The sequence below is a fragment of the Oncorhynchus clarkii genome, chromosome 32 (assembly GCF_045791955.1).
Source record: "Oncorhynchus clarkii lewisi isolate Uvic-CL-2024 chromosome 32, UVic_Ocla_1.0, whole genome shotgun sequence".
Taxonomy (NCBI): Eukaryota; Metazoa; Chordata; class Actinopteri; order Salmoniformes; family Salmonidae; genus Oncorhynchus; species Oncorhynchus clarkii.
The window spans coordinates 36,396,054-36,409,702 of record NC_092178.1 but is presented as its reverse complement, the minus strand read 5'-3'; the positions used below and the strand labels follow the sequence as shown (position 1 = coordinate 36,409,702).

Below are 13,649 nucleotides of genomic sequence, written 5' to 3'. Positions count from 1 at the left end.
TACAAAGAGAAATAGTCCTATAATTCTATAATAACTACAGCCTAAAACTTCTCACCTGGGAATATTGAAGACTCGTGTTAAAAAGGAACCACCAGCTTTCATATGTTCTCATGTTCTGAGCAAGGAACTTAAACGTTAGCTTTCTTACATGGCACATATTGCACTTTTACTTTCTTCTTCAACACTTTGTTTTCGCATTATTTATACCAAATTGAACATGATTCATTATTTATTTGAGGCTAAATTGATTTTATTGATGTATTATATTAAGTTAAAATAAGCGTTCATTCAGTATTGTTGTTATTGTCATTATCACAAATAAATAAATAAATAAAAAATATATATTTTTTAACTCGGCCGATTAATCGGAATCGGCTTTTTTTGGTCCTCCAATAATCAGTATTGGTATTGAAAAATCATAATCGGTCAACCTCTATTCTCAAGACTTAAAAATCCTTCTTTAACTGGTCTTGAAGTGGATTTAACAAGTGACAAAATTAAGGGATTCTACTTTGACCTGGTCAGTCTCTTGAAAAAAAGCAGATGTAAGTATGCTGCTGGCTGTGATCAAATAATTATTTTCCATGTAGTCGCTTATTTGTTTACTCACAATACCCTCTAATATCTTACTGATTGAAGGGAGTAAACTGATTGGTCGACTATTAGCAGACATAAGGAATTTGTTGTCGTCTTTTGGGATTAGACACACCTTAGCATGCTCCCATACATTTGGATATGGACTGTTTTCCAGTGACCAATTAAATATATATTTCAGAGGAGCTGCAATTGGGGAGTAGCATAGCGAAGATAAATATTGTCCATAAGATCATTATCCATAGATTTACCATTGGGTAATGACTTCAGTAGGGTATTAGACTGACCTGTTGCTGTCTCTGGAAGCGGGGAGGCAGGGACTTCTGGTACTTGGAGTAGCCCTGTCCCGGGGGGCCGCTGGCTTGGCGACTTGCTCCTCCTCCCATGCTTTCTACCTTCACTGGGTCTACCACCCCTCCACCACCTCCTCCGCTGCGGACGTGAGCACTATCTAGGATCTCCTCCTTCCCTTCCCCAGGCACCAGGACCTCCAGAGGGGGCTGCTGCAGCTGGGGAGTAGGGGGCTGGGGACACACCTGGGCGTCTGGATGGGAGGAAGGGGAGAGAATATAGCAATGATATGCCACTGGTTGTTGGAAGAGGTAAGCAGATGTGAATAATACCAAGTCGTGCTATACAATTAAGGAAGGTACTATTGTGAACTTAAGACGTGATAAAACAACAACTTCAAAGATGAACAACCATTTGGCGAAACACATACAAGCCTTTTGTCGACTGGCCCAAACATACCTTTTTAGTAATACCCACATCAAACGGCTAAACAAGTTGAAATATGAAGACAACACCAGAATGCTGGGTAAAAAATAGGGCTGTTAAGGTGACCGTATTACCACCACACTGGCAGTCACAGTAAATAGGCTTCTCAAAAACTGCACTCTGATGCCGCTATAGGCTAGGCCTACTATATTTACTTCTCAACTATCCTAATATTAAGCACACTGCTTCGCCTTACAACCGGAGTAGCCTACCTGGCCTGGCATGAAAATGAACTGCGGAAAAAGCATCCTCCATTTGTTATTTAAGTGCATACGGATTACATGTATTTTTTCCCCCTGCCTGTGACCGACAGGTGCATGATAATGGCCCATTCTAAATCAAAATTTCACACATACAGTACCAGTCAAAAGTTTGGACACACCTACTCATTCCAGTTATTTTTCTTTATTTATTACTATTTTCTACATTGTAGAAAAATAGTGAAGACATAAAAACTACGAAATAACACATGTTATTATCATGTACTAACCAAAAAAAGTGTTAAACAAATCTAAATATAATTTACATGAGATGCTTCAAAGTAGACACCCTTTGCCTTGATGACAGCTATGTGTGTGCTAGAGGTCGACCAATTAAATCACCATGGCCGATTAATTCTGCCTTTTTGGACGCCGATTATGGCCGATTATATTGCAATCCACGAGGAGACTGCGTGGCAGGCTGACCACCTGTTACGTGAGTGCAACATCGAAGGACCTTGTGGCTGCAAGGAGCCAAGTTAAGTTGCTAGCTAGCATTAAACGTATCGGATAAAAAAACAATCAATCTTCACATAATCACTAGTTAACTACACATGGTTGATGATATTACTACGTTAACTGGCTTGTCCTACGTTCAATATAATCAATGCGTTGCCTGTTAATTTATCGTCGAATCGCAGCCTACGTCAACGGGTGATTTAACAAAAGCACATTCGCGAAAAAAAAAACATGCGTTGTCCCTCACCATAAACATCAATGCCTTTCTTAAAATCAATACACAAAGTATATTTTCTTAAACCTGTATATTTAGTTAAAATAAATTCATGTTAATTCATATTAATTAGGGATATGGTGTCACTTTTCTTGCGTTCAGTGCAAGCAGGGTCGACATGGTATGACATAACATTGAAGGTCGTGCAATGTAACAGCAATATTTAGACTTAGGGTTGCCACCCGTTCGACAAAATATGGAAAGGTTCCATAGTTCACTGAAAGAATAAACGTTTTGTTTTCGAAATTATAGTTTCTGGATTTGACCATAATAATGACTAAAGGCTCGTATTTCTGTGTGTTTATTATAATTCAGTCTATGATTTGATATTTGATAGAGCAGTCTGAGCGGTGGTAGGCAGCAGCAGGCTTGTAAGCACTCATTCAAACAGCACTTTACTGCGTTTGACAGCAGCTCTTAGCAATGCTTGAAACACAGCGCTGTTTATGACTTCAAGCCTATCAACTCCCGAGATTAGGCTGGCAATACTAAAGTGCCTACAAGAACATCCAATAGTCAAAGGTATACAAAATACAAATGGTATAGAGGGAAATAATCGACGCGTCATAATTTCTATAATAACCACAACCTAAAACTTCTTAACTGGGAATATTGAAGACTCATGTTAAAAGGAACCACCAGCTTTCATATGTTCTGAGCAAGGAACTTAAACGTTAGCTTTTTACATGGCACATATTGCACTTATACTTTTTCCTCCAACACAGTTTTTTTTGCATTATTTAAACCAAACTGAGCCCGTTTCATTATTTATTTGAGACTAAATTGATTTTATTTATGTATTATATTAAAATAAAAGTGTTCATTCAGTACTGTTGTAATTGCTATTATTACAAATATATATAAAAATCGGCATCAGCTTTTTTTGGTCCTCCAATAATCGGTATCTATAATGAAAAATCATAATCGGTCGACCTCTAGTGTGTGCAGCCTGCGCAAGAAACAGAGCAGAGCTCATGGCTTTGTCAGAACTCACCAGCATTGGAGTCATAGCTGCTATTGCTATTGGCCCTCTGTCTGTCGGTGGGACTGGGCCCTGGCACTAGGTCCCTGGTAACAGCCTGGGCAGCCAGGGGGGGCTCCTCAAGGTCCACGCAGGGGGACGGGGGCTGGCTGATGTTCGGGGAGCAGGCTGAGGCCGACAGGGAAGGGCTGGGACTTCCGGCCGTGGTGGAGTTGCCGTCCAGACTGGGGGGCTTCGAGCCTCCGCTGCTCCCACCACCACCCTGCTGGGCCTTCTCATCCAGCCTCTTCAGCTTCTCAGCGCAGGCCGCACGCCGCTCTTCCTCCATCCTTCGCTCCTCCTCTTCGCGGCGCCGGCGGGCGCGTTCAACAGCAGCCGAGATCTCTGAGGAGGACTGCTTCCTGCGCTGGCGCCATGTCTCCTCTTCATCTTCGCCGGTGGGCGGGGCCAGCAGGCCAGTCGTCTGAGGTGGAGGGGTGGGGCCTCCGGGGACGGGGGAAGTAGCCTGCTGCTGTTGGAGCTGCGAGGAGGGGGCGACCTTCCCGGGGGCCAGGGAGACAGTTTCAGGGGCTACCACCGGGCTGGACTGATTAGGGGAGTTGCGATCCTGGAGAGATTGAATGAGGACACACATGACAACAAACTCTGCTGCAATATGAAAAAAAAAATGAAAAAAATGAAAACTTTCCTAGGATGGTATGAACAATTCCAAATAACTGATCCGCAAAAAAAGTGTGTGAAAATGCTGTGTACAAAGTGTACAAAATATTAAAAACACCACCTAATATTTTACCCTCAGAACACTCAATTAGTCAGGGCATGGACTCTACAAGGTGTTGAAAGCGTTCCACATGGATGCTGGCCCATGTTGACTCCAATGATTCAAACAGTTGTGTCTGGATGTCCTTTGGGTGGTGGACTATTCATGATACACACAGGAAACTGTTCATCGTGAAAAAGCCAGCAGCGTTTCAGCTCTTGACACAAACCGGTGCACCTGGCACCTACTACCATACCCTGTTCAAAGGCACTTAAATCTTTTGTCTTGCCCATTTACCCTCTGATTGGCGCACACACACAATCCATGTCTCATACACAATGGTCTCAAGGCTTAAAAATCCTTTAACAAGTCTTCTCTCCTTCATCTACAGCGCATTCAGAAAGTATTCGGACCCCTTGACTTTGTTCACATTTTGTTACATTACAGCCGTATTCTAAAAAGCGAAAACATGTTTTTAGAATTTTTTGCTAATGTATTGAAGATAAAAAACAGATAGATATTTACATTAGTATTCAGACCCTTTGCTATGCGACTCGAAATTGAGCTCAGATGCATCCTGTTTCCGTTGATCATCCTTGAGAGGCTTCTACAACTTGATCGGAGTCCACCTGTGGTAAATTATATTGGCTGGACATCATTTGGAAAGGCACACACCGGTCTACAGTTGACAGTACATGTCAGAGCAAAAACCAAGTCATGAGGTCAAAGGAATTCTACGCAGAGCTCCGAGACATGATTGTGTCGAGGTATAGATCTGGGGAAGGGTACCAAAAACAATTCTGCAGCATTGAAGGTCCACAAGAACACAGTGGCCTCCATCATTCTTAAATGGAAGAAGTTTGGAACCACCAAGACTCTTCCTAGAGCTGGCTGCCCGGCCAAACTGAGCAGGGGAGGCCCTTGGTCAGGGAGGTGACCAAGATCCCGATGGTCACTCTGGCAGAGCTCCAGAGTTCCTCTGTAGAGATGAAAGAACCTTCCAGAAAGACTAACATCTCTGCAACACTCCACTAATCAGGCCTTTATGGTAGAGTGGCCAGACAGAAACCACTACTCAGTTAAAGGCACATGACAGCCCATTTGGAGTTTGCCAAATGACACCTAAAGGACACTCAGACCATGAGAAACAAGATTATCTGGTCTGAATTAACTAAGACAGAACTCTTTGGCCTGAATGCCAAGCATCACATCCGGGGACAATCTGGCGCCATCCCTACGGTGAAGCATGGTGGTGGTGGGAGCATCCTGCTGTGGGGATTTTTCAGAGGCAGGGACTGGGAGACTAGTCAGGATCAAGGGAAAAATGAACGGAGCAAAGTACAGAGAGATCCTTGATGAAAACTAGCTCCAGAGCGCTCAGGACCTCAGACTATGTTGAAGGTTCACCTTCCAACAAGACAATGACCCTAAGCACACAGCCAAGACAATGCAGGAGTGGCTTTGGGACAAGTCTCTGAATGTCCTTGAGTGGCCCAGCCAGAGCCCGGACTTGAAATCAATCGAACAACTCTGGAGAGACCTGAAAATAGCTGTGCAGCGACGCTATACATCCAACCTGACAGAGCTTGAGAGGATCTGCAGAGAATGGGAGAAACTCCCCAAATACAGGTGTGCCAAGCTTGTAGCATCATACCCAAGAAGACTCAAGGCTGTAATCGCTGCCAAAGGTGTTTCAATAAAAAACTGAGTAAGGGTCTGAATAGTTATGTAAATATCATATCCGTTTTTTTTTTTTTTTTTATACATTTGCAAAAATGTTGCATTGTCTTTAAGGGGTATCGTGTGTAGATTGATGAGGGAAAAAAACAATTTAATACATTTTAGAATAACGCTGTAACATAACAAAATGTGGAAAAAGTCAGGGGTCTGAATACTTTCTGAACGCACTCACTGATTGAAGTGGATATAACAAGTGACATCAATAAGGGATCACCACTTTCACCTGCATTCACTCAGTCGGTCATGGAAAGAGCAGGTGTTCCTAATGTTTTGTACACACACTCTCGCATATATATACACACACACACACACACACACACACACACAAGGCCCTCTCTCTCCCCAGGTAGGCAGATACCTGTCGGTAGTAGGAGTAAGGCCCCTGTCCCTGGTGGAGGAGAGGCCCTGGTGGGGGGGAGAGCTGCTCCCGGGACCCACCCAGTCCAGGCCTACGCCCCTGTAGTGTACAGGCAGCCACAGGTTACAGTTAGCCAGATGCATCTAGTTACCTATTACGCTAAATACGCTAATATCCATGTCCTCAAAGCAATCCTGCTTTTTACTATAAAATGGTCACTGTTCACTTGCACTAGCCCTGAGATGCCTCTGAAAGTCCACAAGACTAGCCCTTGCAGAGGGTCGTACCTGGTAGGTGGCATGGGCGCCTTGGCTCCCCCAGCCGCTCTTGCCCCCCTCCTCGGCCCATCCTGGCTTGCTGGAGGGGGGTGGGGGGCCGTCGTGGTCGGCGTTGGAGGGAGGGGTGCGGCAGGTGTCCCTGTCCACTCCGCTGTCAGAGACTCGGGAACGCTGCACCACCTGAGGGGGACCTTCCTGAGACCTTTGCATCTCCCTGGGGAAGGAAATAAGAGATGACACATTTGTCACGTCAAAAGCAATCCCACATTCAACAACCATTTCAAGAATTCATTACATTCTGGCTCCGTCATTTATTCATTCAGAAACAATTTATGTGAGCATGTGGGTCTTTGTGGCAGAAAGGAGGATTGCTAGCACAGCACAGTACAAATAGTTTTAAACGTTTAAACTGTATTTTCCAAACCATGTCAATCTTATGTTGGGCAGGTACTGTGGGACATACCGTGCGCCGTTCTTGCTCTCGCTTCTTTCACTCCTCTCGGGTCTCTCGTTCCTCTCCTCATCTTCCTCTCCTTCATCGTCGCTGAACTTCAACTTGGCCGAGTAGTCGATCTCCTCGTGTGCCCCTGTTTGACAGACTCAACGGTTCAGAGGGGAAGCACAATAGGCATGCGGACCGCATTTGCACCGTTGTCATCCTCGACCATTATACACAGCCACACACACTATGAGGGAGACTTGAAACAATGCATGCTTCTCATCTCTCCCTCACTTGGATAAACCTGATGTCTCCCCTCCCCCACACAAAGCACTACTGAGTCCATGAGATGAGATGATGCCGTCAAATGTGCTACCCACTGTGTTTCTCCATGTATTAGCAAACTCCCACCATATCAGCATCATACAATTGATATGATAGAGAGTGATAGTCTCTCGGATTCTAAAATAATGAAGGTGGCTGGCTTTCTTGTAATACTTTCAGGCTATCCAGTCAATTGTCCCACGTTGTTTAAGGTTCTCATATCAATTTAACAGTGTACAGGTCTCTACTCTTAATGTGATGGCTTTTTGCACTTGCCACTGCTTTCTGAGCAGTATACTCTACCAATAATTACAAGTGTTCATGAGTCATGACGTCTCCTCTCTCTCACCTGCCCAGCCCTCGTCTCCGTCCTGGTGGTCTAGTTCATCTAGCTCTTTCAGGTCATCCTGCTTCAGAATGGAGGGTCGCTTCACCATCTCCCCTCCCCCACCACGGGGACCGCCCTGGGGACGCCCGCGGCCGTCCTGACCCTGCTGGCGAAACCTGGGAGGGGCCTCACCAGGAGGGGGGTACCTGTAGGGCCCCTGGGGGCCGTAGGGAGGCGGGAAGGGCAGAAAGGGAGGGTACATCTGAGACCGAGACACAGAAAGAGGGTAGAAAAACATTTAGAGACCCTGAGATGCACAAAAGCAGAGATTGACAGTACACTAATGCTACACTTGTGGGTAACAGGGTGAGAGCCCATCTGTGCGCACACCTCTAACAGTGAGATGTTCTAACACTGCTTCTGTGCCACCATTTGTATATTCTCTTGAAAATATTCGCCAAATGGATGGAAACATACATTGCATTCGGAAAGCATTTAGATGCCCTAACAAAATCACGTTATAGCCTTTCTCTAAAATGGATTAAATAGAAACATTTCCTCTTCTAGACAATACCCCACAACGACAAAGCGAAAACAGGTTGTTAGAAATTTGGCAAATGCATTACAAATAAAAAACAGAAATACTTTATTTACATAAGTATGGAGACCCTTCGCTATGAGACTCGAAATTAAGCTCAGCTGCATCCTGTTTCCATTGATCATCTTTGAGATGTTTCTACAACTTGATTGGAGTCCACCTGTGGTAAATTCAATTGATTGGACATTTGGCACACACCTGTCTATATAGTTGACAGTGCATGTCAGAGCCAAAGCCATGAGGTCAAAGGAATTGTATGTAGAGCGCCGAGACAGGATCGTGTCGAGGCACAGATCTGAGGAAGGGTACCAATACATTTGTGCAGCATTGAAGGTCCCCAAAACCACAGTGGCCTCCATTCTTAAATTGAAGTAGTAGTTTGGAGCTGCCAAGACTGTCCCTAGAGCTGTCTGCCTGGCAAAACTGAGCAATCGGGGGAGAAGGGCCTTGGTCAGGGAGGTGACCAAGAACCCGATGGTCACTCTGACAGAGCTCCAGAGTTCCTCTGTGGAGATGGGAGAACCTTCCAGAAGGACAACCATCTCTGCAGCACTCTACCAATCAGGCCTTTATGGTAGAGTGGCCAGACGAAAGCCATTCCTCGGTAAAAGGAACATGACATCCAACTTGGAGATTGCCAAAAGGCACCTTAAGGACTCTCAGACCATGAGAAACAAGTCTGATGAAACCAAGATTGAACTCTTTGGCCTGAATGCCAAGCGTCACGTGTGGAGTAAACCAGACACCATCCTTACAGTGAAGCATGGTGGTGGCAGCATTACACTGTGGGAATGTTTTTCCTTCGGCAGGGACTGGGAGACTAGTCAGGATGGAGGGAAAGATGACGTGAGCAAAGTACAGAGAGATCACAGATTAAAACCTGCTCCAGAGTGCTCAGGACCTCAGACTGGGGCCAAGGTTCACCTTCCAACAGGACAGCGACCCTAAGCACACAACCAAGACAACACAAGAATGGCTTCAGGACAAGTCTCAAAGTCCTTGAGTGGCCAAGCCAGAGCACAGGCTTGAACCCGAGCTAACACTTCTGGAGAGCCCTGAAAGTAGCTGTCCAACTCATCCAACCTGACAAAGTTTGAGAGGATCTGCAGAGAAGAATGGGAGAAACTCCCCAAATACAGGTGTGCAAAGCTTGTAGTGTCTTACCCAAGAAGACTCGAGGCTGTAATCAATGACAAAGGTGCGTCAACAAAGTACTAAGCAAAGGGTCTGAATACGTATGTAACTGATTTTTTAAATTTAAATTTACAAAAAAATCTAAACTGCTTTATCATTATAGGGTATTGTGTGAACAAAAAAACTATTTTAGAATAAGGCTGTAATGTAACAAATGTGGAAAAAGTCAAGGGGTCTGAAAACTTTCCGAATGCACTGTAGCTATAATAGATAGAGCCCCTGTGAGCACACATGCAGAGATTATACCAGAGCTGTGTTCGAATACCCATACTAACATACTGTATACAATCGAGGGAGTGGCACAGCAGTCTAAGGCACTGCATCTCAGTGCTAGATGTGTCACTACAAACACCCTGGTTCGAATCCAAGCTGTATCACAACCGGTCGCATAGGGCAGCGGAAAATTGGCACCGCACTGTCCGGGTTTGGCCAGTGTAGGCCGTCATTGAAAATAAGAATTTGTTCTTAACTGACTATCCTAGTTAAAAAGGTTAACAAAAATAATAATACATAAACTAAATACTACTTAAGTATATACACTACATACAATTAGTTCATTTTAGAATACTGTAAACAAACGGTATCCTTTCAGTTGAGAGCGTACCAGCGCTTTGCTTCTCTACTGGAAGTTGATGCTGTTGCTATGCAACCTCTTAGTAGGTTGTTAGCATAATAAATGACTAACTAGACATTTTACGACTTCGGTGTGTTACTAATAAATTAAATCTGGAGTGCCAGAGTGCGCTCTGGGCATTCGCAAATTCAGAGCATTGTCAGATTGTCTGTTTGTAAATTTAGAGCGTTTCGCTCTCGGAGCGTTCAGAACGCAAACTGGACACTCTGGCCGAGGAGTAGGGTTGATCCGGGCGTTCTTAACTCACAACGGCAGTCAAGCACCCAAGCTAACTGGCTAACTACTTCAAGACACAATGATAGACCACCTCACGCTGACCATTTTATTCACGGCTGCATATTTTCCGCAATTTTCTTCAAATCTGAAAACGTTATGAGGCCACGCCCATTTTTGGAAGAATTGCATTATGGGCCCTAAAAGCACGGAAATAGTGTCCACTGCTTGTATACGAATGTAGTATGACATCCGGGAACATTTGACATACTAACTATATCCATACTATGACTAATCAGCATTCCATATACGTCACAAATAGTATGTCTAGTATGAGTATTCAAACACAGCTCAGGAGTAGACTTACGAATGGAGGCATAATCCCTCTGTACTGGGGGAACCCAGGGCCCATGGGGGGCTGGGGCAGGCCAGGGCTGCCAGCGGGGGGATTCCTAGGCAGCCCATGGGACTGGGGGTTTTGCTGCTGCTGGAGAGGAGGGGGGCCTGCCTGGCCACCACCGGCAGCCCCCTCCATCGCCAGCACCCCGCCCGGGCCACCCTCTGCGACCCCCTCTCCGGTGGGCGCCAGGGCACGGCCCCCACCGTCCCGCCAGCTCGTCATGTCTGGGGAGAGAAAGGGAAAACGAGGAAAAAAGGTAATAAAATGGATGGGAATAGGAGCCACTTATACCAGCGTTTGTATTCAGAAATTAATAATAGACATGCAATAGAATCATGCCACAGCGAATGTCCTAGTTATAAAAATTAGGGATGCACAATATATTGGGGAACATATCGGAATCGGACGATATTAGCTAAAAAATGCCAACAGCCCGATGTCTAGTTTAACGGCGATGTGCAAAACCGATGTCAAAGCTGATGTGCATACTAGAGGTCGACCGATTAATCGGAATGGCCGATTAATTAGGGCCGATTTCAAGTTTTCGGAAATCGGTATTTCTGGGCGCCAATTTTTTTTTTTTATACCTTTATTTAACTAGGCAAGTCAATTAAGAACACATTCTTATTTTCAATGACGGCCTAAGAACGGTGGGTTAACTGCCTCGTTCAGGGGCAGAACGACAGATTTTCACCATGTCAGCTCGGGGGATCCAATCTTGCAACCTTACAGTTAACTAGTCCAACGCAATAACGACCTGCCTCTCTCTCGTTGCACTCCACAAGGAGACTGCCTGTTACGCGAATGCAGTAAGCCAAAGTAAGTTGCTAGCTAGCATTAAACGTATCTTAAAAAAAACAATCAATCATAATCACTAGTTAACTACACATGGTTGATGATATTACTAGATATTATCTAGTCCTGCGTTGCATATAATCTGACTGAGCATACAAGTATCAAAGTATCTGACTGAGCGGTGGTAGGCAGAAGCAGGCACGTAAACATTCTTTCAAACAGCACTTTCGTGCTTTTTGCCAGCAGCTCTTCATTGTGCGTCAAGCATTGCGCTGTTTATGACTTCAAGCCTATCAACTCCCGAGATGAGGCTTGTGAAACCGAAGTGAAATGGCTAGCTAGTTAGCGCGCGCTAACTAGAGGGACGGAAGCTATACTGTTACACTGGCAATACTAAAGTGCCTATAAGAACATCCAATAGTCAAAGGTTAATGAAATACAAATGGTATAGAGGGAAATAGTCCTATAATTCCTATAATAACTACAACGTAAAGCTTCTTACCTGGGAATATTGAAGACTCATGTTTGATGATTTTTATATAACATTCCAACCTCGTTTAGCATGATCTATTCAATTATGGCATAATTCTACTATTTGTATTCATGTGCATCACTGCCAATGAGATACTTTTATTCTGAAGGCTAACCACAAAGTCGACTATTGTGGCTAATCCTGATTGTGGTTAGCTTCACCTAGATAGGTCCGACTACCATTAATCAAATAAGACCTGTCTTATAAATTAGGATTATTTTATGACACCTAGCTATATAGTTAGCTAGCTATAGCTACTGAAACAGATTGTTCTTCCCCAAAAACATAGCAAAACGACATTGTTTGCATCCATGAGCTAGCTAGCTTTTATTTATGACCAGCACTGTAGGTGCGTGAGACAACTCTACCAGCATCATAGCATACGTATCGATGAATCGTTGTGACATATGAAATACGAGTGAGTGTAATCTATGTGGAATAACTACGTAAAAAAAAGGTATGGACGCGTTAAATTATTATGTGGCGTGCAGTCATATTCAGGTCCTGATTGGTCAACAAGTTTATTTGACATGCAAAGACCCAAACGGCATTCCATAGTATGAGAAATCCTGGTTGAGAATGAAACGACTGAACAAATGAACAACGAAACACAGAAAGTAAGTGAAAGAAATAGGTTTTGATTATGCTTTACTGGTATGGGGACATACGTAAATGCAAACAAAATAACTTTTTGGTTAGTGTGGTGTGTGTGTGTAACCTTTATTTAACTAGGCAAGTCAGTTAAGAACAAATTCTTATTTACAATGACCGCCAATTGTGCACCACCCTTTGGGACTCCCAATCACAGCCGGATGTGACACAGACTGGATTCGAACCAGGGACTGTAGTGGTGCCTCTTGCACTGAGATGCAGTGCCTTAGACCGTTGCGTCCATGTGTGTGTGTATGTTAAGCATTCTAGTACAGTTAAATAGTTAAAAGGCCGCTAAAAATTAAAATATCGGTATCAGGTTTTTTTGGGGGGGGCAAAAAAAAATATTGGATATCGGTATCGGCCAAAAACATCATGACGATGCATCACTAATAAAACTGTTCCCAGAATTCCTTTTTTCTCTCCTCCAAGTTGGAGGATTCTCAGTATCAGGTGTGAATAAGCAGGGAGTTAATCCTCCAACTGGCAATCCTACAACTGGTATTTCTGGAAAATGTGGAAATTTTAGGACAGTTAACGGCATTTTGCAATCATAGTCGTTAAAATAAGCTCTTGCTCTGAACGCTGGTTCTTCTGTTCTGTCGGCAACCCTCTTCACTGTACGTGTGGTCTACAATAAACAATACAAAGAGGAGATTTAGCGTTACTCACTCGGGGGGCGGAGGCTTGGTCCGGGCCCATACAACTGATCTGCAGTGCCCTGTTCCCTGCCAGCTTTTTCCTGGTCGCCAGCCGCCTGCAGGGTGGGAAATTCCTCGCGAGAGAATGGCGACCGTTGGTTTGATCCCTTTCCACCTGTATGGTGCGAGAGAGAGGAGGGGTTGCTCAACGTCAAATCTCCAAACGTGAGTTAATTAGGCAATTGATGCGGCAGTCAAGTCTGCTGCAAAGTACCATAGGAGAGGGAAGTGACAGACAGATGTAAAGATACTCACCATCTCCTTGTGCTCCATGTGTAACACTGGCCTGAGCCCAGGACCTTGCCCCTGCGGCCTGGGCTGAAACCGTGGCCGGAACCGGAGGTGGAACCTGAGAGAC

General features: G+C 44.5%; 1 protein-coding gene across 4 annotated transcripts in view; it reads right to left on the bottom strand.

Annotated features, from left to right (window-relative positions):
- Positions 1-13,649, bottom strand: part of LOC139391621 (protein PRRC2A-like) — a 39,350-nt gene that overhangs the window by 11,287 nt on the left and 14,414 nt on the right. For 2 of the 4 annotated variants that reach the window (XM_071138993.1, XM_071138994.1), the window contains exons 5-13: positions 13,547-13,640; positions 13,263-13,406; positions 10,580-10,836; positions 7,595-7,835; positions 6,946-7,069; positions 6,492-6,696; positions 6,205-6,303; positions 3,359-3,953; positions 882-1,138 (exon numbers count right to left, since the gene is read on the bottom strand). In XM_071138993.1, coding sequence (XP_070995094.1) covers positions 882-1,138; positions 3,359-3,953; positions 6,205-6,303; positions 6,492-6,696; positions 6,946-7,069; positions 7,595-7,835; positions 10,580-10,836; positions 13,263-13,406; positions 13,547-13,640 — 2,016 coding nt within the window. The remainder of the gene's footprint in view (positions 1-881; positions 1,139-3,358; positions 3,954-6,204; positions 6,304-6,491; positions 6,697-6,945; positions 7,070-7,594; positions 7,836-10,579; positions 10,837-13,262; positions 13,407-13,546; positions 13,641-13,649) is intronic. The other 2 variants (XM_071138995.1, XM_071138996.1) reach the window with 2 other exon arrangements.